Source organism: Oenanthe melanoleuca, chromosome 4A, assembly GCF_029582105.1.
Source record: "Oenanthe melanoleuca isolate GR-GAL-2019-014 chromosome 4A, OMel1.0, whole genome shotgun sequence".
In the NCBI taxonomy this organism is placed as follows: Eukaryota; Metazoa; Chordata; class Aves; order Passeriformes; family Muscicapidae; genus Oenanthe; species Oenanthe melanoleuca.
The window spans coordinates 12,948,128-12,974,426 of NC_079338.1; the positions used below are offsets into that span (position 1 = coordinate 12,948,128).

Genomic DNA, 26,299 nt, shown 5'->3' on the forward strand with positions numbered 1-26,299 from the left:
TGGCTCCATGGGTACTCCATTGACAAACAGGATGCTCCCTTCTCTGAGCTGGGAGGTTTTCAGTCCTCCCCCTTATTGTAAACATCATCTGCCTTCAAAACCCTTAATGTGTTGCAGATGTGACAAACAATAAAAGACCTATCATGAAAAAAAGCCTGCCATCTCCTTGTTTCCCACTGGGGCAACATAATAATGAATTTATTAGCATATAGGGCTCACCAACATATGTTTATAGTCACTCACAAACTTTTGACTTGACAGTTTACAAGTATGTTTAAATCATTAAAGTTTAGGTTGACTGTCCAGTTACTACAGGCTCATTATAAATAGGAAACAAAGGTTACATTTTATACAACAGGCAATAAATCAAAACTAGTCTGTATTTTAGACTGGCTTTTTTATTTTTTTTCCCTCTTTTGCTCTTTTTTCATCTCCTTATTTTCAAGACCTTCTGAGGGGACATCTTGGTGAGGCCAGTGCTCAGCAGATGTTTGCAGTTAGCTGGCAGGACCAGTGGCACCCACACCAGAGAGCAGGAGAAACTCCCCCTGCATCTGAGAGATGCAAAGACCTCAGAGGTGACAAACTCTGCCAATGTTTTCACTCAACCAACAGCCAAAATCGGTGCCAGCACAAGACACTCACCTCTCCTCCTCCTCAAGGCATCACCAAGTCCATCTGCAAGGCTTGGAAAACCCTTGGGAAGGGAGGAGCTCACTGCAAAATTCCTCCTAAGCTGAACAAAGCTGAAAAGGAGGGAAAAGCCCCAAACTGTGTCCCCTGACCCCAGAGGGACAGCAAAGGACTCAAACATGCTCAGATGGGTTTGGGTTTGAGCACAGCCTGCATCCCTGTTCCTGCAGAGCATCCAGCAAGGATGAAACCAGGGCTCAGTAACACAACCCAGCCACTCCCAGCCCCTGCTGCCTCTATTACAGGGTAACCACCTTGGGAAGGAGAGAGATAAAGCCACATTAAATGTCAAAGTTCTTTTAGTAAACTATTTCCAGATTTCAAAGCCTGGCATCATTTCAAATCGGCAAGCTACCCTAAAATTTAGAATTTGTGGAAGTGGGGGGGGGAATGTGGAATGGTTTCTGGTCCCTTTTATTTCTTGTTATGCACATGTGATATGATGGAAAAAAAATTATTTGAAAAATACCCTTTCAAAGTAAAAAGAAATATCATTCTCAAAAATGTTGAAAGTGAGTATTTCCACACCATCAGCAACTTCTCCTGGGCTGGTTTCCAACATAAAACTTGAACAGAGTCACAGTTTATATCCAATACCAACCAAATAGGATTCTGTCACTGTCATATCAGCTTCACCTTTCTGCTCTAAAGCAAAACACAAAATAAGAGCATGTGGCATGGGCAAACAAGGAAGGTCTCGTGCCCTCTGAGCTCAGCCAGCACCTTAAAGCCCTGTTGGATAAACTTTCCACACTTTGAGCAACCTGAAAGGCTTTACCTGCCAGGAACCCCATGTCCCAGAGACACAGCTGCTTTAAAGTTAATATTTACCCATCCCAAAGCAAAGGCAGCAGCAAACACCCTCCAGGACAGCAGCCCAGGAGGAGAAATCCTCTTTTCCTGCTGCATTTTCCTATCCCAAGTGGCAAGAGGGGTCTAAGTTGAGAGAAGGGCAGGTTTCTAGGGAGATGAATACAGTGATTAAACCAGCCTAGAGAGGCAGAATAAGGCAGAAAGGATCATATATCCAACTTCAGAGATCATGATGATAGTGTGGGGAAGGCTTTAAGAGGAAATTAGAAACACATTAAAAATAGCATCAAGGTGTGACACAAAGATTGTGGAAAATGAAACACATCTCTGCTCTCAGCACAAGACACTGGGAATCACATGTATTTCTTTAACATAAAGTTTGTTATTTAGATCTTGGATGAAATTTTGTTTTATCCCTCTCAAAATTCTACGTTTCTCTCTTTCAGACTTGGGGTGGAAGACTTGAAAAGTCTTTTCCTTCCCTTACTTAATACCTGAATTATGTATTTTATGCATTTTACATAATCTGTCAATAATCTTTGATATAAAACTGGCATTTAATATTTCAGCTCTCACTTCATTAAGGATATTTTAATTATCCCAAACCAATGGGAGGGAATTTATAAACATCTGTGCTTCGTTTGGGAGCCCAAATTTGCCTTTTAAACTTCAAAGCTGCAAAGCTGATTTTATCCAGGTTCAGTTGTCTGGTCTCTCAAAGGGCACTGTGGAACCAGCATTAACTGGGCCAAGCCTCCAGCCCAACATCCAGCACTGCTCATCCATGCTGGACACAGCCAGGGCTTGCTCACACACCAGGTGCTGCTGCTGAGCTCCATGGAGTGGTCAGTGGGTCTAGGAGAGGGCCCACACCAGCAGCACGTGTGACTGCCCAAGGCACAGCTGGTCCTTTGCTTCTCCTCCCAATGGGTCACCAGGGGCTGCCTCATTAATAACATCAGGAGTGCCTCAGGGTCTTCAGGGCAACCAAAGACATGATTCACACTGGCAAGCAAAGCAATTTTTAGGTTCCCAAGCACCTAAATCACTTCTGCAAAACGAGCCTGAGGTATTTGCAAAAAATCATTGGGGGTTTCTAAACCCTACATCAGAAATAACCATCATTTGCTGCAGGCAAACAAACCTTCCTGACTTTCTGCTGCCCTCCAGGAAGCTGAGAAGTTCATCTCAAATCTCAGGATTGCAGGCAGCAGTGGGAAGGAGAGAAGGGGCGACCCTGGCACCCACATCAGATTTGCACTTGCCTCAAATCCTCTCCAATGGGCTGCCCTCAATACACCCCTAGAGAAGCAGCCTGGAAAAGCAGAGGCATTTCTTGTCCAGCTGCTGCCTTGAGTGGCATTGTGAATGGTTCAAATACCCCTTTAGGGCCCCCTTGGAACTTTCTCCCCTAAGATAAGAAATCCTTCCTTAGGATGACTCATGCTAGAGAAATGTTCACCCCCCTGCAGACCCCCAGGTTATCCTTTAGAGTTCTAGTTGGTCTTTATCTCTTCTAAGATATTGGTCACTTCTTTACCTAAAACCTTAAAGTAATTGGATAGCTTTCAACTTATAACTCTATTGGTCCCTTTTCTATCCACCTCAACCCTATAAACCCCTTCGATATTCTATGAATTTGGATTTTGCTGATAGAAATAAAGTTGTCTATGGAATCTCTGCACAGCTCTCCCAGATTTCTTTCTCTTGCTGGCTAAGAGAGTGCTGCAAGCAGATGACAGACCAAGCCTAGGCCTTGATTGCACTTTAGCACTCAGTAGCTGACTTCTGCCTTGAAGCAGCCAGGAGAGCTGTTCTATTTGGAAGATCTATCCAGGCTTGCTGTGGCAGCCTGGGGCTGGACCCCAGCCCCAGCAGCTACATGGCACCACAGCCAGGCAGCACAATTTACAGCTCTGGGCATCTGCAGCCCCTGGGCCACGGCTGTGCAGGGCACTGGGGCTGCTGCAGTGAGTTAACCTGAGCAGACCCCAGGGAGCAGCTCCCCACAGCATCCCCAGCAATGTAATCCACAGAGGGGCAGTGCCACCATCCCATCACCTGCTAAGAACAGAGCTGGATCCTCACTCACAGCTCCCCACAGCCCCTGTAACCCACAGAGGGGCAGTGCCCCATCCCATCACCTGCTGAGAACAGAGCTGGTTCCTCACTCACAGCTCCCCATCCCCAGCAGTGTAACCCACAGAGGGGCAGTGCCCCATCCCATCCCATCCCATTATCCCATCCCACCCCACCCCACCCATCACCTGCTAGGAAGCGCAGCTGGTTCCTCACTCGCAGCTCCCCATCCCCAGAGCCCCGGCCGCACTCGTCCTCATCGTCGCAGTCTCCGCTCTCCTCCTCCTCCTCCGTGGTTTTTCCTGCAGCTTTTCGACGGGGCAGAGTCATCCCTCTGAGCAGCTGAAAGACAAGAGGGGCCACAGTCATTCAGTCACTCCCCTGCACCCTCCCTGCTGCTCCATCCTGCCCGCTGGGTGACACAGCTGGGACAAGACCCCAACACACTCCACTGAGGAGCTCAGGCTCATTCATGGACAAAGCTGCACACAAAAATTCAGTGGAAATAACAAAAGGAGGAGGCAAAACCACTCTGGGTCATTCTGCCCAGTGAGAACCACATGAGCCCTGCAAGACCCCAGGGTCACCAAAGCTCCGGGGTCAGCTACAAAACACATGTCCAAAGTTAGGCCAGACAGGGGAAAAACAGGAGCAAGAGGAACCTTTGCTCAGGGAATCTCACAACTTTCAGGGACTGTCTCCCATTTTAGACATAACACATGAAAGGACATGGCAGATCTCTCAGGTCTGTATGGACCCACAAACATAACCTAAAAATCTCATTTCTCACTCCTGAAGCACAGAGGACGCTAGTGAAAGTTTTGAGGGTAGCCACGAGACACAATGAAAGGATGTTTTAAAGCTGAGTCCAAAGTAACATTGAGAGTTTGCACATCCCTGAGATGGGGACTTGAATGCCTCCCCTCAGCACAGGGCCAGGACCACTTTCCAAACATGGATGGGAGCTCCCCACACTCCCATCACAGCACACAGAGGGATTAGACACATTATAAACCATCAGCTCCCTCTCTTCGCTGACTTTCCTGATTTTGCTGTTGCTGAAAGCAGCCAGCTACTCCATCATAAACCCAGATCCCCTTTGAAAAAGTGTGAGTCAGCTAGTTAATATATGCTGAAAATTTCTATCACTGCCACTGCTGTTAAAAGCTTCTTGAATTTAATCTCAGTGCTAAAAAAATAAAAATGAAAAGGATAAGTAACAGAGAAGATATTGCAAAATAAGAGCTTTCCTCATGCTTCAGGGTTTGGTTAGTTCCATCTCTTGCAGCAATATGCATGCCTTGCAAGGCATTTTTTAATATCTGGGATCTAGGTTATATTTTTAAACTATTAGACTAGCCTTAGAAAACAGTTTCTAAAATATTTATCTCCTGAAGTTTATACAGCCTTGGAGGAATGCCTCTGGCATCTGGCTCGCCCTGTCCACAGCAATGTCCACATACCTCAGTGTTTATACTAGAGGAGCATAACGTAATGAAAAACAAATGGCTCCATGTGAGACCCCTCTGGGCTCCCCAGCTGCAGCAAACCCTGCAGCAAAGCTCTCCTGGCACGTGCCTGGAGTGAGAACCATGCTGGGTGAGTCCATGGCAGGCAGCAAAATGCAGCTCCTCTCCTCAAAACTCAGGGGATGTGCTTTCATGGCCTCCAACAGGCTTTGGCTCAGCCTGGTGAAGTTCACTTTTCAGGAATTTTACTTTGTTTAGACATTTACAGGCCTCTCCCAGAATATAGTGCAACCACAAAAAGATAACAAACAAAAAGACAAGTGCAGAGCTGGGGTAGCACAGGGAAGATCTCACCCAGGATGCAAACATGCCAAGCACCAGCCTTTAGACCATCACTGTACTGTGCTCCTCCAAACAAAGCCCCCAGCTGACAGCAGTCCTCAAGAGCTGCAATGAGGGTCTCCCATGCACAGCTAATTAGCACACACACACCAGTCCAAACCCTGGGCACCACTGCCAAAACCCAGCCCATCCTGCTGGAAGGGGCTGTGACTGTTCAGCAACAGGGTGCTCACTCCTCTGTGGGATCCTGATCCTCTGTGGGATCCTCACTCCCTTGTAGGATCCTGATCCTCTGTGGAATGCTCACTCTTCTGTGTGATCCTGCTCCTCTGTGGGATGCTCACTCCCCTGTGGGATGCTCATTCCTCTGCATCCCAGGAACAGAGCAAGCCAGACAGGACCCCACTGTGCAGCCCAGGCAGTACAACTTTCATGACTTACCCAAAAGAGCAGAGGAACTTTCTGGCAGAGAGAATTAAGCTTCGGGATATTTTCAGATTTAATAAGCTCAGTGGGGGGGCAAGGGAAGAATCAGGATTTTTCAATTGTGTGTTTTCAAACATTAAAATAACCAAGCATTTCTTGTAGTACTACTTTTTATCCCTGGCATGCCATAAATTAGCAGCTTAATTTCTATGCCTTTGTAGCCACAATAAAACAGGAACTTTCTGAGAAACATCACGTGGGCCCCAACTCTGGATCAAGTGAACGTGACATCCCTTTGCCACACTGCTCTTTCCTTTGCCAGGAGAAAAGCTCCATCCTCAGGCACGCCCTCCCCAGCTGCTGATAACTATAGAGAGGTTCAATTAAATTTTGCAGCTGCCTGTGGGAGAAATAGAGCCCACGACACAAAACCTACTGGAAGAGTTAGCAGGAGATCAGGCATGGGGTGGAAATCCCACTCCACTCCATTGGTACATCCAGACCCAGGAATGCTGTTGGATGTCTCATCTTCATCCAGAGCAGCAGCCCTAGTCCCACTCATCAACCATTCCACAACCTCCCCTGATGGTTTGCATGCTTTATGAAATTATATTTGGTGTACTGAACATAGATTCCCCATCCTTAAATAGCAAGCAGAGCTGACTGTACCCTAACATTGCAGTTTATTCATGTCCTGTGGTTTAAAGCCCGTGGTAAGAGGCAGGAAAATACACAGTCTGGTGATCACTAAAGTGGTATGTAACAGTGAGATAGCTTTAACTTAATCACAACTCACCCAGCTGTAAGAGTTTACTGTCATATCTGCTCTTCTTTGTTAAACCATAATGGCAAAAACACACTATAAGATATAAGAGATTAAAGCTGATGTAAACTGGGGCAGTGTTAGTGGGAGGCTGGACACACACATCCAGCACCTCCAGGGGGTGCAGGGCTTTCCTCCCCATCCACACAACCACCATGGCAAGAAGCTCCCTCTGCTCCTCACTACAAGTTCCAACAGATCAGGGTCCATCAGTTTTATTTCCAGCCTCAGCCCTTCCAAACCATGGCCCTCTGGATGGGCACGTGGGCAGTGCCAGGGACTCCAAGGGACACTGGGCAGTCACATCTGGTTTCCACCTACATCTTCCTTGTTTGGCTTGTCCTGTGGCTCCCTACAGCTTGAAACACGAGGCAGATGGGAAGGGTGTGCTGAGCCTCCCTGCTAAGAAAGCTCCCCAGGGCATCCCAGGATGATTTACACAATTATTCATAACTGCACAGTGACCAGACAAAAACAGATGCAGCGACGCGGGGTAATGACTCAGCTTGTCTTGGGCAGGCCACTGTGTGCTGAAATCTTTTTAACTCCTCATTCTTTACAACCACTCTACTCAGAGATCCCCATCCCACCAGCCCACTGAGCCACCTGGTCCTATTTTTCCAATTTTAACATAAACAGTGGGAGCTGCAACATACTTTTTATCATTAATCTCCCATCTCTGAAAGGAGCTCAACATCATGTTTCTTGGACCGATGTTTAATAGCTGTTTTCTCCTTTTGGAAATAAGCCCAACTGTATTGCAAATATCAATTTGAGCAATACCCAAAATTGTGCCCACAAATTCAGATTAAATACTGTCAGCAAACTACAAGCACTGTGCTCCTTTAGGGCAGAAATCATCCCTTTCAACACACTTCAAAAATATGTAAAGTAAAGAGAACAGCCAAAGAGATTATTAAGGGGAATAGAAAAACATTTAATTCCTTCATGAGTTTAGGGGAGAAGCCTGATTGATATTTGTAATCTTTTGGTGGACAGAGCTGTCATTTAATTTAGCTTGCATGACTGAAAGAATTTAACAAAAAGGGTTCCAGAGAGTTTTGCTGAAATTCTTCGCATGTTTTTAGTAAGCCTCTGGAATACGATCAAACCTAAAAAGCTGGAGAGGATGGAGACTAAACTTACAGCTAAAATAATATTCAGAATTGTAATATATGCTTAATAATCAAGCATTCACATCCAGCAGAGAAAGTGCCTCAGTGCACAAATGACTCTGGAGCCCCAGCCATGTGTCCATGTGCTGCTTGGCATCAGGATGGGAACCCTGGGAGCTCGTCCTGCCTCTGCTAGAAACCTCCCAAAACTCAAAGAATTTCACCAGCTCACAACTCCTTGCAAAGCTCAGGATGCCTTCCTTCAGGAGCCCCATAATAAGGAAGAGTTTTGGAAGAGCAAAGGTGTTATTTTCCCTTTCATCACTGCAGTCACCCACGCCAGCCACACACTTTTGAGTACCTGACACAGATACCGAGGCACTTCTCACACAGCTCCTGAGATTCCCAACAAACCAGCTTTTTCTATTTTAAATTCCAGCCTGCTAAAAACATTGGGTTTTGGGGATGAAAAACTAGATCTTATGTGGCCAATCCTGACCTTGAAATCTGCAATACCAAATAATTTATGTGTGGCTTTTGAATCAGGGCAGCATCATGGGAAACGTGCAGATTTTCACACGATACTGTTCCCTGTTAACAGCTCATTACAATGTACAGAAGTATATTCCCATTATGAAATACAGCTGGGGTTGTTTTGCTTACGAAGGTCATTATCTGATCACAGGCAAGAATCAGGGAAAGGAACCCATTTTATAAAGCAGGAGTTGTGGACTTTTTCAAAACTCATGTGTTTTGAATTTGGTGGCCTGATCATACACAAGCATGCAACACAGAATCGATTCTCTCCACTTCCTCTGCTTATTAGCCTTGGAAATAGCATGGAAAAATTATCTTTTATTAGCAAATACTTTATTATTTAACCAACCCTCATGAGATTGCTGGTGCCCTCCACACCACATTTCTATTTCCCAGCTCCCTTAGGTTTATCCACTCTGTGGAGAGGCACCTGGTGGCACAGGAGTGTGCACCAACACAAACTCAAAGGAATATCAACAGCATCATTCTTTTCATTGCTTCTTTCCAAGCCCCAGAGAGCCTTCCCCCTCCTGGGCAGCAGCAAAATGCAACACATATTGCAGAAAAACTCAGTGTTCCCTGGCACCAAGCACCAAACTCTATTTGAAAATAAGGATATTTAAAACTCTAAAAATATCTGTAAATACCAGGGTCTGTACTTTTGTCTAGCAAGAGTGAACACATGAGTGTGTGCACTCCAGCAGGCACCACTGCTCTTCTGATCCCAGCGTTGGCCCATGGACAGAAGAATCCATTTTGGGAGGAGAACATCTGAATTTTGGTCTCCTTATGGTCCTTCCAGTTGGCTGCACAGACATGGCAGAGAATAAACCTGTTCCTCATTGAACTCCTACTTTGAGCTCAGCAGAACAAAGAATGATCACTAATCAAAAGTTAATAAAGTGAAAGCAGATTTTGGAGATGGAAAAGTAGTTTTCAGCGCTTGAAAAAATGATGAGTTGGGCATGGCCATTTTCTCAGCTGCTCTAAAGGCCAATCCTGCATTTCCCTGTGCTGCCTCCTTTGAGAGGCAAAAACAAACCCTCCCAGGGTTTGTGCTGCTGGAGCTGGACTCAGCAGACCAAGCCCCAGTCAGCACCTCCTGCCTGCTCTGAGCAAGGGATGGAATTCCCTCCCCTGAAGTTGTGAACCATAGCTCTGAGCTTGTATTGTGGCTCCTTAGCCATAAAAATGTTTTAGTCTTTAATTCTAGCACTCAAAATACCTGGAACAGGAAAAATCCCCACTCAGGGTTTACCAGCACAGCAGGACCCACTTCCCTGTCTTCACAGGCTCCAGAGGAGATGCTTCTGGCTGCCAGTAAATCAGTTTTCCTGGTCACTCTCCTGATAGCACAAAGAAGCTGGTGACAGCAGTGAATTATTGACCAAAGGGTGTCCCTACTTTGTGGATCATCAGCTTAATTCCAGATTAGCTATCCAAACTGACAACATCCCTATGGGTAAAGGAAGACAGATAAAGACTCTTAAGTGCTGGCAGTAATTAACACGAGTCTGCAGCAGGCAGTAAATCTCTTTTGGAAGCAGAAGGGGCTACCAAGGCATTATGGATTGCTGTGGTTTGGTGAGGGCAGGCTGATGGCCAGGACTGGAAGCTCCTGTGGGGGTTAAGCCCTGGCTGGCACCATGGCAGGCACAGGGACCAGCTCCTGTCTGCTGTCCCCCAGGCAGGGGAGGTGTCACTTCCCTGGCCTGAACAAATGCTCATTCATCACCAGGCACATGTGAAAAAGAGATTACTCAGGCTTTATGATCAGCTTATTCACCTTATATCCAGTTCCTTCCCCTTCCACTCCAGCTATTTATGGCTTGTTCTTGTGCAGCAGTAGGAAGGAACAGGACAGTGTGGGTGCTGAGCAGAGCTGAGGGTCCAGCCCAGCCTGATGGGGTCCTGGGCAGTCCCTGTCTGCTTCTGGCTCATCCCCTGAGCCCTACATTGATGCCAGTGCTGGAGAAATGCTGCTTTCCTCTTTGGGCTACTACAGCACCTTCTCCTATTTTGCCATTCCAAGCCTTAACCATCACTGGTCCTTCAGCATCCCTTCCTACATCTGCTTCCATCAAACACACACATCCCTCAAACACAAAAAACCCAATAATTAGACCAATCATCAAACGTGGTTGGACCAGCAGTTGCTGATGCCTTGAGCACTTTGCTGGAGTCTGCCTGGACCAATTCCTCTCAGGATCAGAAAGACTTCCACGAGCTACCACTTCCCTAGAAGCAACATAGGAATGCAGCCATTTACTGCAAACACCCCCTTCCAGCTCTTCTTCACTTTGTCTGGGCTGACCAGGGACATTAACTACCCACACCTTCCAAGGCTGGTGGAAAAGGTTCTGCAGAGATGTTCCCTTTCTTGCTACCTGCAAGGGCTGTCTATCTTGTCCTCTTTCCACACTGCTCTTCCTCTGGCATCATATCCCTGCTCTTTACCCCACAAAGTTTCTCAGTCTCCTACCAGCAGCCCCAGCTGCCTTCCCCTCTCATTTCCACTTGCTCTGCGTCACTAGAAATGAGAACCTGGACCAATTTCTCCACCTCTCAAGCAGCCACCCCTCAGGGCATTGGCAGCTGAGTGAAGGAGGGGTGTGGGAGCCTGCGTGGGCCAGGACCCATCACTGCTATTATCCATATTTTCCATATTTTGTTTGATTTTGTTGGAGCAGAACCCCTCTCTTCTATCCAAACACCACTCAGGACAGCCCAGAGTGCACGCCACCAGAAGATGAAACATGAGACAACAAGCAAGGCAGGAGCACAAGAAACAAGACAAAATGGGCAGAGGTGGAGCCATCAACCACCTCGTTGCCATCACATCCTTCAGACACCTGGGCAGGTGTGGGTGGGAGGTGCCCTGGACGCACGAGCACCCAGAAGGATGTGCAGGTTTCACACCACCTCCAGCCTCTGCTCTAACAGCCCCATGGCTCTGCAGAGGGGACCAGCTTCTGCAGAGTGACCCAGCCAGGGGTTCCCACAGCCCTGCCCTGGAGCTGCTGGAGCAGCTGGGACATTTCCTCTTGGCTCAGCTCCGGCACACGTGGCGCTCTCCGGCTGCCGCGACACAAACATCTCGTCCTTGGCACCAGGTAGGAAGCAGCAAGCTGAGAGCTGGGCAGGAAGGAGGTTTTTTTTCTTCCTCTTGTCCTTCTGCAACACAAACCCCTGTTCCAGCCGCTTTCCTTTTCCCCTAAAAGCTCCCAGTGGAGATGCACTCCTCAAATCATCTAATTTTGTGCTGTGTTGCACAGAGGTTTCTGCCAGAACATCAGCTTGAGGCACCCTGGCTGCCTCCTGCCCTCCTGGGGGCTGCTCTTTCCAAGCTTTACTTTTGCATTCACTTCCCTTCAAGGCTCTGGAAGCCAAAAAGCAACTACAAGCAGTTCTGATGGATGTCCCCTGGTCCACAACTGAACAGGTGCCTTGTAAGCCAGTTATCTCCCATCAGACAAGACAACCCCAGCGTGGGGTTAATTACCAAGCTGCTGATTTCAGCAGAGACTTAAATCAGGCAGGGGGAGGAGGACTCCATGGCAAATGCCCCCAAACCTGTTAGCTAGGCAGGATCAAGCAGCTGGTCTCTAATTAATGGCTGATGGCTGGACTGGCTCCTGGGCAAGGTCTGAGCTCTCCTCAGTGTGAAGAGCACAGATGCTGCTTGCAAAAACAAAAGAAAAAACCTCCAGGGACACAACTTTTTCAGTATCAATTCTGGCACCTAGGGTGGGTTTAGCAGAAGGATAAGGAACCAACCATCCAGGCTGCAGCATGGGGACTGCTGACACACTGGTGCCACACTCATCACTGATGCTGAATGCACCCAAAAGCAAGGCTCAGGTCCCTGGAGCTGCAGGCAGGAGGAGCCCTGTGTGGTTCTCCTACACACAGACAGCAACTGAACAGCTGAAGCAACTCAGTGTTTAAATTAAGTTCAAAGCTGGTGACTTTACACCCTCCCCCAGAGAGACACAACACTCACAGAGGAAGCCCTGAAATGCACCTACACAAGTCTCACCCTCAGCTTTCAGATCATGTGCTGCAGGAAAAGGTCAGTAAACTCTTTTCCCACCCATAGGCAGAAGGCATTCAAGGAGTCCTGCCAAAAATAAAAGGTGATTTCCTGCCCATCATGGTATTTGTTGATGGCTCAAACACCCACCCTGTGCCAGCTGCCTCCCACTTCCCTGCTGACCCTGCTGCATCAGCAGCATCTTCTTACACATGTCCTCAGCCAAGCACACTTCCTTCTCTTAAATATCACTCCTGGCCATTCAGCCAAGGCAACAAACCTTGGTGCAACCCAAACCTCTCTCTGCTCACAGTTTGATGTGCTGCAAGGGCCAGATCTCACTGCACCAGCACAAAAACACAACCCAGCCTCTGCAGGCAGCTACAGGTCAAAACCCAGCTAAGGAGTTTAACGGGCAACAGCACAAACCAAGAGTCTTCCTGAGACACAAGGGACATTTACAGCTGCCCCAGTGCTGGGGTCAGAAGGGTCTCACTGACTGGGAATGGGGTTTGCCAGCACAGAGCAAAACCCTGCCACAACACCTGCAGACACAGGGTGAAGTGGCAGAATTGCAAATTCCCAGCCTGCCCAGCACAGGAGCAGCTCAGGGTGGAGAGGGATGTGCACTATGCCACAGCTGGGCACCACAGACCCACAGAGAAGGAAAATCCTGCCAGAGCTGGCCCTCCCTGCCCAAGCAGCTCTGACAGTGCTGCCTGTCCTTCCCACCCTGAGAACACCATGAAGCAGTTTGACACCACCTCAAACTGGAATCGAAAGTAACATTATTGTTATCAAGGCTTTTTCTCTGGAACAATTGGATTTCTTCTGCAGACAACAAGACCAGAGGTTACCTTCTGAACAATGAAGATCAGCTCTTTGAATCCCAGGCCCCTCCCAGTCTGGAGCACATTTTGAAAACCTTGGTGATAAGTCAAATTTTGGAGAAAAACATGAGAAAACTACTTAACATGCCAGTAACACCAGAGAGCTGTGTCCTTTGTTACTGGGCCCATGAGGGAGGACACCCACCTCAGACATGTCCTGATGAAATTACAGCTGAGCCACAGCTCAGGTGACACTTGATACAATCAGCCAGGCCCAGAATAACTGTAATTAACTGTTCATCTGCCGTCAATGGCTCCACTTACACCGGGCTGTGCTGCACAAGGATTCCTCCAGGTTTGTTTCCTCCACAACAGGATAAACTTCAGCTCTGGTACAGGATATCTGGTGTTTGTTTTAAGGCTCCACTGTGCATCAGCTGCATGTTCTGGACACAAAAGCTGACGAATCTCCCTTAAAGGTGTTGGTCTGGCTTTTCCACAGCATTGTTTGGAGGGTGGTCCCTGCAGGACACACCTGAAGCACCTGTCTCCTGCTGAAGCCACAAAGTTGAAACCCTTCCCACATATAAGACCACTCCAGGATACACCTCTGTTTGAAAACAGGCACACAAACAATCTCTGGCTGTTTAAATAAACTCAGTGTGGGTGACCTGTGGATGCAGAATTCCCCCAACAATCCCAATAAACCTGGAGGTTTGCCATAGGGTCCCAGCAGGTTCTGGCTCTTCCTGAAGAGGGAGAGGAAGGGTTTGGGTGTGAAAAGCCAGCTGATACCTTCAGATTTAATTACATATTCCTCACCGAGGGTCACACTTCCCCTGATTTAACTGCCCTGGCACAATCCTGTCAGTGCCACTCCAATCCAGAGTGGGAGAGCATTCACCCAGCGTTAATGGCAGCCAAGGCACAGCTAAAAGGACAATGGAATTAGTGCTTAAATACCAGGCCTAGACTCGGTGGAGCTATAGATTACTTTGTGTACTAAAGAAGAATTAACTGATCCATTCTGAAATGCATTTATCATCGAAATAAAAATCTTCTGTCATTTTATTTAATAGCTTTAGTAAGAAATAATTGCAATGTCTGGTTGCTTTTCAACAGCATGTGGTTTTAATATTTTAATTGTTACAAACTGTTTAATAATGATGAACAAAAGGCATGTCCAAGTGATTATTGTATTTATTAACATCTCTTTTGAGGGCTTGATAGATTATATTGCATATATACAACACTTCAGACGTTGTAGTGCTAACTTATTAAAGGTGGAAAATGAGTTGAAAGTGACTTGCTTTGGTGCAATTTAAATATTGTATTTTCAAGTGATTAGTGTTGTGCCTTGCATTATTTAACAATCTGGCAGTTTGCACATTTTTCTAATTATTATGCAGCTTCATCTGATCGGGGAATTAAAATACAGTGGGAATAACAAACCTCAGAGAGCCTAGCAGGCACAGGGAAACTTTCAGCAAATCTGTCAAAGTAATGGATTTTTCTGAAGGGGAGATATATTCCTGAAAAGTCCCCAGCTCCCCAGGCTCTCCCATAATAAATTTTGTATTTCCTGTGTGCCCTGAGCAGGGTCTGGGTCCCTTTGCCACCCAGACCCTGCTCATGGTCCCCTGGGCTACACCTCTCTGTATTTTGAGCAAAGAGGATGCAGGGGACTCAGGCACAAGGGCATCACACCGTTCCCAGGCCTATTTTGTTTACATTTGATTCAATCAAGTTGTGGCCTTTTGGCCTCTTTCCAAATTAACTTCTGGGTGACCTCCACCATGCCCTCTCCCAGCAGCCAGGCCGCCGGGAAACAGCCCATTAAACCTACAAACAAATATGGGACATACTGGTTCATCAAACCAGCTTCAAACACAGCTCTGGAGCTGCCAGGACCTGCTTTATTTTTTGTGAACTTCAGGTCTATTTTGTCTTTGGTCATTTTTTTTTTTTTTTTTTTTTTTTTTCCCCTTCCAAGTATAGCTGTGTGTTTTACTGCCTCATAAAACTTCTAAATTTTGTTCTCATCCTCCTGCAAACCCCTCTAAGAGCAGTGTGAGGCTCTTTCACATGGGGCTCACTGCAGGACTGGGTCTTTACACCAAGCACATCAAGAAAGGCAGCAAGACCCTGCTTGGGGAACAGCTGTAATACTCCAAGAAATTGTGTCTTCCCCTTATTTCCAAGGAAATAAATCAAAGGGAGTTTCTCAGGGTCTGTGAAAGCATATTGCCTGGATTCCCATCCCCAAAGGGTTTATTTTTTCAAGAGCTTATATGGTAGTTAGATTTCTGGCTAGAAAATATGCAATATGATAAAAACACAGTCCCTATATGGGGCAATAAATTACAGATTGTTTGATGTGGAAACCAAAGAACTGTCAAACTCCAGTATATCTGAAATATTCTAAATGAGCCCTTAACTTGAGTGTCTGGAAATGTACAATATGTTTCCAGGCCATTCAATTTTGTAAAGACACATCTTCCCCAGCTAAGTTTCCTTTTATGGATTTTACTATTAATTTTTTTTGTGTGTTTTTTCTCTCCTTTTCTTAAAAAATTGTGCTCTTCCTCCTTGAGGCAGTACTATGATAAACACCAGGATTTACCTAAGCATAAAAAGAGAGATTGCAACTGGGCACAGGCTTAAAGAGGCAATGGCATTATGGATAAAGTAAAGCATCTGCTGCAAAGGTGTCAGAGCCCCTTGGGCACTGCAAAGGACATAAAAGTCACTTCAGGATAGACAGAATCAGGAGGGAGGACCAAGAGTGTCACATCAGCCAATTTAATCCCTGCTGCATCCTTCCAGCATCACCCAGCTCCTCTCCCCAGAGCCTTCCTTGGAGGAGGATGACCAGCAGGAGGTCACCAGCGTGGCAGGAATCCCAGGACATGGGACACCACAGCTCCCACCTCCATGCACAGCTGCTAAACCCTCATCCCCATCTGTCAGCCATTCCAACATCCCTGTGGCCACAGAAAAATGCAGTGAATAGAGGAAAATGCAGTGACCAGAGGAAATGGCTCACCCTGCACACAGCTTTCTGCCTGAGGATGTTACCAAGTCACACAAAATCTGAGCAAGACCCTGTGCTGACACTGAATAACCTTTCAGTTTCAATATAGTTTCACTCAAAGGATGAGTGAAAACCCTTCTAGCTAGAAACAGACCCCATCCACTCTGGGAAATAAAAGTTAGGAACCAATTCCAACTCATTTTCCTGAAGGTGACCCTTAGCCTCCCAGCTGAGATAACAATGCTAATATTTATGGATGGGCTGTTCATGCCTCTGGGCACACAACAAAAATAACTCAAATCAAAACTTGGTAGACATCTAACAGAACTGGGGAGGGGGGGAGAATTCCAATATGGCAATAATAAAGCATCTCACCCACCAATGCACAAAAAACAGCATCAGCCACAATCACACGTTTGGGTGAAACAAAAATGGTCTGATGGGATGAACTGGCAGCACTGAGGAGACTCATCCAGAAAGGGCTGACCTGAGACAGCACACAACCCAGGCACTGTGCTTTACTCATTTATTTATTTCAGCTTGATAGGTGCTCAAAGCAAAAAAAAACACAGGCTGGGAGACTTTCCCTTCCCCTTTTCTCTGGGTTAGGTTTTCTCCTTTCAATCCCCAAGGGTTTAATTCTGATGCACAAACCTCATTCTTATTTCAAACTGCAAATGTTTGATGAGAATTTCTCATGTGAATGTGTGAACATTTATCCAAATTATGTTTGAGAAGACACGAACTAAAGAGCAAGCACAATTTGTACACACAACACTGAAAGAACAGACACTTCCAACAGCATGAGCATCCTGGAATAAAGGGGAAGCCATCAGCAAAAATCTCCCAGTAAAAATAAAAGCTGTGGATCTCTATGAAAACTGTACCAAACAGCATGGTTCCTGAGTCTGCCCACACCCACAAAATCCAGGCTGTATCTCTGACACAACACACCGGGAGGAAGCCACAACGTTGTACAAGATTCACAATTTATAGGTGAATCCAGTTTACAGCTCTGAGCACCACAAAGATGATCTTTTCTCCAAAAGATCCTGGATGTCTGAAAATCCTTAAAAGCCACTTGTGGCTTGAGCTTGGTGAATAAGGAGATTTTCAACCCTCTCCAGCTCTGGAGTTCCCACTGCTTCCCAAATCTGAAGCAAACACCTGAAAGACACAACTGTAATTCATCCAGAGCTGCTGTTTCCTTCCACATTTAATACTCTTTGGCAATCAAGATGCATTCCAGATGTGAAAGAGAGCTCAAAACTTCCTTCAGCCAGAAAATAAGTGTGAAAAAAAGAAAATAAGTGTGATGGTAAGCTCTGACACCCCCAATCCCAAATTTAAGTAATCTCCACAGTCACTTTCCTGGTGACTGACCATAGACTACAGACCCTCCACAGAACAGAATCATATCATAGAATTACAGCTGAGTTTGGGTGGGAAGGGATCTTGCAGATCATGCAGTTCCAACCCCCTGCCATGGCAGGGAAACCTTCCTCAGACCAATTTCCTCCAAGCCCCATCCAGCCTGGCCATGAGCACTTCCAGCAATGGGGCAGCTACAGCTTCTCTGGGCAAGCTTTGTAACTAATTTGCACAAATTACTTCCCATTTTCTCCTGATTTTATTCTCAGTTCCTCCTCTTTCTCAAACACAGCTTTACAAGAGGGTTTGACATTTTTCAAGCTCTTACATTTATGCTGCTCAAACCAAAACAGCTTGCTTGCCCCCATAACACATTCCAACCTGACACTGCAAGCCAGTGGGGGGGAAGCACTGTAAGAGATCAGGACTAAGTACTCACCCCCTCACAATTCTTCTCTGAGCAGCAGCTGACAGAGACACTCTGCTGCTGCAAACAGCTGAGTTGAGCACAGCAGTGTTTACCCAGGGTCTCCCACTCCACAGACCTCCACTCCTCAGAAGCCCAAGCTGTTCAGCAAAGACCTAACTTGACCCAGACTGGCAGCCAGCATTTCACAACCACTTTATGTCAGCAGTTTCAAGTACATAATAACCATGTTTTGTTCGGTGCAACTTTCTCACTGTGAATGGCAAAATATCATTATCACCTGCAGGTTGAAGCCTGCCCTCTACCCCATTTAATGGGGAGCTGATTATGCTATTCCCCCTGCTTTTCCCCTTCTAATAATTATGGGCTGTTGGCAGATGGCACTGCTCAGCATAGGGAACACGTGGGAAGGCAGAGCAGGCTGTGGGGCTGCTGCCCATGGCAGCTCCCATGTTGTGGGGTGCTCCTGGGGACCCAAATCCCTCTCTGCATCCTGCTCCCAGACAGCACCTAATGAGGCATGCCTGCCTAAGAGAGCACGGGGGTTAAACTGGGAATGGCTGTGAAAACAGTCCCTGGCAGTCTCAGAGCAGGAAAGCAGAGGTTAGCAGAAAAGTTGCTAAGCCAGCAACTCCAAACAGAGCCGCCCTCCCAGCCCACCCGGCTGGGAAGCAAAGCTGGGCTTAACCCCAGGAACCCACTGTGCCCAGAGCTTCGTGCTGCAGCCCCCGTGGGCAAGATCCCCCTGGGAAGGGCTCTCTCAGGAGAGATGGGGCAGCTCAGCTGTGTTAACAGAGTTACCACCCCAGCATCTGCCCTGCGAGCTCCCAGTGCTGAGTCCTGGCAAAGCAGCAAGCCCAGACTATCTGCCTAGGAGGAACATCTCCAGGAGTGCCATCCACACTCAGTGACAGAGGGGAGAGCAGAGTTCAGACCAGACCCCAGCCCTGCTGGCCCCAGGCAGTGCTGGGGAAGGCTCAGCCACAGGCTGAACACTCTGCAGAGCTGCCACCTAATTCCCTAGCAGCAGCAGGGCTTGCTCACAGGCCTAACCTGGCATGGCATAATGGGTAGACACAAGATACTGCTTGTCCCAGGAAGGATGCCAGGTCTGAGGCAGTGGGAAGGAAGCTTCCTCCCCAGCAGAAAGGATCTCATCCAGCTCTGCCATTTCCCCATTCAATAGTAACTTGCCCCATTACAGACTGGGAGAGAATGCCCAGGGAGATACACAAAAAAAAAGTGACCCTTATTGCCAGCCATGAGCAATGCCAAAAGGAACTCCTCCAACCAGAGGGGATGTCAAGTATGTGCCACATGACCCCTGCCAGCACATCATGCTCAAGGGCACCCCATCAGCTCCATCTTTCCTAAGGGCATGGATGCCCAGCAGGAGCATTCCTGTGCTGCAGCCATGCATCCACACGTGACCCAGGCACAGGGAGGCTGCATGTCTTGGGTTGCAATACAGGATGTGACCAGAAGTGTGTATTCTATCACCATCTGTTGAAACCAGGCAGGGCAGTGACCCTTATCTGTATGGGAGATATCCTCTGCTAATGGGCCATGAGTTAAATCCAGCTGAGGCAATCATCTTTATCTTTTCCACAACTCACCCTTCCTCCAGGGAGATATCATCTGCTGCTGAGCCATTGAGTCCCAGGGCATGACTGATAAAATTCCATCATCCCACTGGGAGATGCTCCAGCCAGGGGAGGAGCCAAGCCTTTCCCACCTAGATAAAAACTGAGATTTGGAGCACCAAAGCAGCCCATTTTCACTGGATTTCAGAGGAAAGCCAGACCTTTCCACATCATCCCTGGAGCTTCAGAGGAAAACTGCACCTTCTAGAGGAGCACTGCTGCAGCTGAACCACATCTGCCACTGCAGGAGGATGCAGCCACCATTGAATGGGACTGTGCCAACACCCTGACTGACTGACGGGTGTCAGCTTGGATTCTGACTCTGGCAGTGTTGGGATTGTTCTTTGTAATACTGTATTTCTATTTTAATTTTGCTAGTAAAGAACTGTTATTCCTAATTCCCATATCTTTGCCTGAGAGCCCCTTAAATTCAAAATTATAATAATTTAGAGGGATGGGGTTTACATTCTCCATTTCAAAGAGAAGCTCCTCCCTTTATTGGCAGACACCTGTCCTCCCAACCAGGACACTGCACCATGCAGAACCACATCCAGCAGGACCAGGGTGGGACTGGCTCTGCACTCAGGGCTCCCAGAGCTGCTGCAGATGGAGCAGACATCCCTGGGATGTCTGAGCCCAGGGAGAGAGCAGGGGAGGCCAAACTGATTTGGAAACCGCCCACTGCAGAGACATCCCTGCTGACACGTCTGCAACAAACCTGGTTGATGTGTTTCAGCTTGTCAATGATCTGGCTGATCACTGGCTCTGGACCTTTCACCTTCACCTCGTGGTTGCCAGCCTGGGCTTTTGCTCCATTCCTTGTGGTCTGGGGACTGTACCTGCAGAAAGAGAACAGAGAAGACCACAATGTGATGGGTAATAGAGGAGAGATCTTTAAAATTCACTACAAACATGAGAAATCCCAAGACAGGCACTGGCCCTTTCCAGAGCACAAGACAGTTAATAATGACAAAGAAAGGACAGAAGATTCCCATAAACATTTTTGCTCTGACTTTGCAAAGCAGCAAGATGATGTAGTTGTATCACTCGAGGACAATGAAGTCCTTTCCAGTCCATTAGTAACCAAGGAAGATGTTAAACAGTATACAATAGAGATAAATATTTTCACATAACTTGCACCCAAGAGTCCTAAAAAAGCTGGCTCAGAAATTCTGGCTTGCTTGTGTTTGTTTAAAATAAATCTTGGCAGACCACAGAGACTCCAGTACAAGAGCAGTAGTGTTGTGCCCACAGCCAAAAAAATGAGTGGGATGACCCAGTTAACTGCAAGCTGATTTGCATAACATCAACCCCCTTGCAAAATAATGACTATCACTGATGTGTGATTTCAGTAATAAAGAATTAAAGCATCAGAATATAATTAATGCTGTCAACATTGCTAATGGAAAATAGGTGTTGTCAAACAATCCTGATTTCAGTCTTTGATGAGATCCAGTCTTAGGGATCAAAGTAACTGCTCAGACAGAATGTACCTTGACTTTGGTACAGTGCTGGGCTCTGCACCACAGGGTATCTTGATTTACACAGGTACCATGGGAGTCAGCAAAGCCCCCAGAGACTAGATTAAACTGCCAGGGCAGCTCTGCAGAGGAAGGTGGCCAAGCTGCACTCAGCTTTTTCATCAACACTTAGGAAAGAAATATACAGTCACTTGCTGCAAGGTTTATGGAATGACAAAGTTTACCAGAGTGATCTAAGGGAGGGGAAGAGGGACAGGAGTGCTGCATGCTTGCCTTTGGAGGAACACATCCCTGCACTCAGGACCTGGGTAACAGCTGATGATGCTCCAGCATAAGACAAGCACCAAACTCAAACTCAGGTTTGGGCAGAGCCATCAGCTGCCACCACTGCCTGCTGGCAGCCACAGCAGTGGCACAGAGCACACCAGTGCCTGCTCGAGCTCTGGGCTGCTGCCCCAGAGATGGCTGTGGTGCTCCACAAGCACAAAACAAGTCCTTATCTCCAAGAGCTGGCAGCCAGAACAGGCCCTACCAAACCTCTGCACAGCCTCTGAAAGTGAGATCTCGAAGATAACACCAGCACCAGTCTGCTTTGCTTACATCTGTTTTTCCAGTGCCATGGGTAAGCAGCAGGAATTTTCCTTTCTGCATTCATCTCCTACACATCATGTTTTTACCCAGCTCCCAGCACCAGCCCTAGTGGCTGCCTCCCTGTCTGTCAGCTCCCTGCTCCCCTGCCCAGCCAATCTTCCACCCTCATGCTGCCAGGCAAGCTCAGGCAATCACAGCCAGCCCATTTCTCATGGGTTTTGGGGAGAAAGTGAGACTTTAGTAGGCATTTAAAGAAGGGGAGGGAGAGAGGAGGGATGGTGGGGCCAGCTCAGGGAGGATGCTTTGCTAGGGTAGAAAGCAAGAGGCATGTGGACATTTGGCCACAAGAGCTATCAGGGCACACTGAGGGGCTTGGGGATACTCAGGGGCTTGGCTTAAACTCTGCTTAAACTCTGAACTAGAGGATGAGATCTACTCAGAAATGTGGGGATGCAAAGGCAACCCAAGTCTATACTGCTGCAGCAGCAATCTGCCCTGACCTGAAATACTCACATAGTTTAATTACAGAACTGAGGCAGATTTCCACTCCAAGGCTATCTCAGAGCAGGAGTTCCATGTACAGGAGCTCCCAGCTGGGTCCCCAACACTAGACATTCCCTTATGCATCTCCATTAGTGGCTGGCAACCCTGCAGGATGCTGCACTGAAGAGATGACACAGGAAAAAGGACAGGAGAAGGAGGTGTTTGTGCCTACAGCACATGAACACACACCTGTGTATATTCCTTTTCCAGGTATAAGCAGCTTGTTCAGCTACAGGCACCACTGCAAAGCAGATTCACCAGCTTGGCTCTCCCAAACCCCAGCAGCTCCTGAACAGGGGGGCAGCTGCCTGCACAGCCATCCCACCCCTGCACTTCAGCACCAGCCCAGCACCCCAACACCCCACCCCTGGGGCCTCCCATAGCACTCAGCATTTTACAAAATGCCTTTTTTTAATCGTTTAAAAAAACTATTGCTTATAGTTATAAACAATATATATTTATATTGTGTTATCCTGGGAAGCACAAAACGCAGCTACACCTGAGACACAATCACTCCCAGCTCAGAAAAACTCTCATAGGTGCACTTGGAGGGTTGAAAACTGGGTGGGTGGGAGCAGGGGCCAGCCTGGGCTAGTCTGGGGCCAGCCTGGGCCAGCTGCAGCAGCCCCTGTGCTCCTGGCACAGCCCTGCATGCTCCGAGCACCATCTCGTGGGAAGAGGCTGCTGCCGCAGGAACAGACCTGCTGAAACTTGGGCTGAACTGGTTTTTTGGTTTTTTTTTTTGCAGGGGGACAGAGCACTGGGAGCAGTGAGCCATTAATCCTGCTGCTTATTTGTCACACAGCCACTTAATGCCACCGTGCTGCCCTGACAAACACATCTGGGGACTGGATGTCAACAGCCACAGCACACACGAGGTTTTAGGTGACAAAGAAATTCCTATCTTTGGTGTCACTACAAATTTAATTTAAAACACTGGTGGAACTCAGAAGTGCATTGCTGAAAGGTCTCCTGTGGTTTCAGAGATTTAATCAGGAAACTCACACAGGTTTTAGCAAGAGCAGAACCAAGCCCACTTGGTGCATCCCTAAATTATTACAATCTCTCTCCTAAACAGTGTTATATAAAGAAACACAATAGCTTGGGTTTGAGTGGGAGAAATCCCTTCTGAAATCCACACAAGGGCTGCCAGAGAGGATTTCTGTAGCCTACACAACATAGTAGGGAGGAACACAATACTACAGCAATACTATACTCTAACTCCATTTCCAGAGACTGAAACTGTTCTCCAGAAGGTTCTCTGGGGTGCTGAGGACCTCAGATCAGCCTTCTCAGGGGAAAAAAGTCTACTAGAGAAGGAAGCAAATCAAACCTGAAAGCATTTGCAGAGGGATTTCTCCCTAAAACAGTGATGTTGGAGAAATAGTGTCACCTCCTGGTGCCTCCCACCTGGCCAGATACAAAGGTGGTACCCAACCCAAAATGAATTTGCACCATTATAATAGAAAGCATTTGAAGCAGCAATGCAATGGGCCCTGCAAGCTGCACATCTTTGAGCATATATTGCAGAAAAAGGAGATGGGGACCCACACATCCCACCAGCCAGAGACAGGGTCCTGTGTGACCTGGGTGCTTTGGGGACACTTCCTCCAAGCTGAGACCTCCTGGTGGGCTCAGCTCCCAGGGGGACACCAGCTCCCCTCAGCTGTGCCACTGCCCCAGCACCAGCCTGGAGTGGCCACGTTCAGGCATGTGGGATGCAGCCAACCAAAGGGTTAAAGGCTTTGAAATGCAGCTTCAGTGAGCGACCTGCATTCCTGAAATGCCAGAGAAGCTGGAAAAGGCAGCTGGCACCCCTCCCTGCAGCCCAGGCAAAGCAGCCAGGCCTTAATTTGGCAGAGAGATGCTTCTGCAGCCCCCAGCAAGCTGGAGGATGGGGGTCCAGGACAGTGCCCATCCTCTGCATCCCCCCCAGGCTGAAGGGCTGCTGGGCTTGCAGGCAAAAAAGACAAAGCCCCACCTTCCTCCCATGCTCTCCAGCCAGTGCAAAAGAGGAGAAATCTCTGAGCCATCTCAAGCTGTTTTCAGGTTATACCAAAAAAACAGCCCCTTCTGCAGGACACTTGTGCCACTCCATGAAACCCACCACATGCCTCTGCCATGGTGATTGATACCAGCATGGAACAGCAAACATGCACAGTGGATAAAGCCCCCCACCCCACCCCGGGGGTCTGTGTGCTGGAGGGGTATCAGTGTTGCAACATGAGCAAGGTCTGGCTCACACTTCACAAGCAAAGCCCAAAATATTTATCTCCTTGACGTGTCTCAACGTCAGTCAGCAGCATCTCCTTGCCTGGGCTCCCTGGGTATGGGCTCCTGCTGGGGATGTGATTTCCAAACACAAATATCACTGTAAAATGACTTTAAAGACAACCACCTTATGAAAACACCAATAATCTGAAGTTTCCTGTGAGGAGAGTACAACTGCAGACCCTTCCTGCTTCTGCTCATCCACCAGACATAAATGCCCAAGTATGCTGTCAAATTGAGGGATTTTCCTCTCCTTTCCTCTCCACCATGCACAAATGTCTCCTGTGAATGTTTGGTTTTCCAGCCCAAATGCAGCTCATTCCAAGCTTTCATTTCAGAGCAAAGAAGACAAGATGACAAATGTTATTTAAATACATGGCAATGAGTGTAAAATGTGTGTTCATCCTACTCAGCCCTGCTAGACTTTGAGATGAGTTACTGCAATGCCTGACATGTGATTTAGAGAAAGTAATCCTGAAAGTCAAACAAAAAGAATTACACCTTTTAGAAAAAGGAAAGTAAGTATGTCATTCAAATAACAATTAATTTATGCCTGCCTTCCCCTTGCAAATTATTTATTCAAACACATCTCCAGTTTAAACAGCACAGTATCCCTCACAGGCTCTGTCTCCACTACCTGTGTTCACTGAATTATACTTGTTAGAGAGACTGGGTGGGGGACAAACACAACACAACACAACACAGAGGTTTCATTGCACAAGAGTTAACACCTGAGTTTGAGAGAGCAACATTCCCCCAGACCCCCAAGCTGCTCTGTATTTCAAGATGTGACTCACTACAGATCATGTGGACTGGTGACATGGAGTCCCTACCACATAGGAGGCAAAAGAGATGAAAAAGGGGAGAAAAAGAAGACAAGTTTTGCCTCCACCCCCCTTACTCCTTATAGGAATCCAGCTCTTCCCTCCAGCTGGTTTTCACAGGTCAGTAAAGGTGGGTGCAGTGGTGAAGCCAACATTTTACTCTCTGACCCTGCTAATTTCTAGTTTAGTGAGACCACCTCAGTGTCACATCAGCAGTGGAAACGTGGAAGCCAAAAGCTGGAGAAGCTGTTTCCAACCCACTCACCCTGCCCTGCAGTCAGGGTGCAACTCCTGGATGTGCCCACCAGCCTCCAGAAGAGGTGACAATTCTTTCCCTGATAGTTTCCCCTCTAAAGACAGATTGTCCAGAGACTTCTGGTCAGTCAAACCCCATCCCAGACTGGGTATGGGGTGCAGCTCCACCCCACTGTTCCCTTCCACATGGCGTGCTGTCCCCAGCATCCCATGACCATGCACAGGCATCTGTTTCTTGGGAGTGCAAGAGGCAGGGCAGAGGTGGGTGCTTGGCTCTCAGGTGCCTTCCTGGCATTGCTTGCCTGCTGGCAGAGTCCCTGCAGTCACTGCAGAGCTCGTGATGCTGCAGTCAATTTACACCAGCAGCTCCAAACAAGCTGCTTCAAAAGCAACCAGGAGGATCCAACGCTCTCAGTGGGGGAGTGTTCTCACCTAACTAAAAAGGAACTATTTTCTGCTGGATTTCCAAATATCAACACCTGGCAGCCTCTGAGACCCCCTGAGATCCTGCTGTGTCAGTTCCCTGCCAAGAGAAGTGCTGCTTCTTTCCCAGTTGTCCCACTCAAAGCTCCACAGCTGCAGATGATGGCTTGGTCATAAATGTGAGGTCTCAGGTAATCACCTGGCTCTGGGACTTCAAAGGAACAGCAAAAAGTGTAATATTCATAGCAAAACAATGGGAGTTCATAGACAGCCTGA

At 47.5% G+C, this 26,299-nt stretch overlaps 1 protein-coding gene across 2 annotated transcripts in view; it reads right to left on the bottom strand.

The window, feature by feature from the left end:
- GPC3 (glypican 3) overlaps positions 1 to 26,299 on the bottom strand; it is a 145,859-nt gene that overhangs the window by 23,327 nt on the left and 96,233 nt on the right. For both annotated transcript variants that reach the window (XM_056491238.1, XM_056491240.1), the window contains 2 exons: positions 20,354 to 20,474; positions 3,774 to 3,927 (listed from right to left, as the gene is read on the bottom strand). In XM_056491238.1, the coding sequence (XP_056347213.1) occupies positions 3,774 to 3,927; positions 20,354 to 20,474 (275 nt within the window). The remainder of the gene's footprint in view (positions 1 to 3,773; positions 3,928 to 20,353; positions 20,475 to 26,299) is intronic.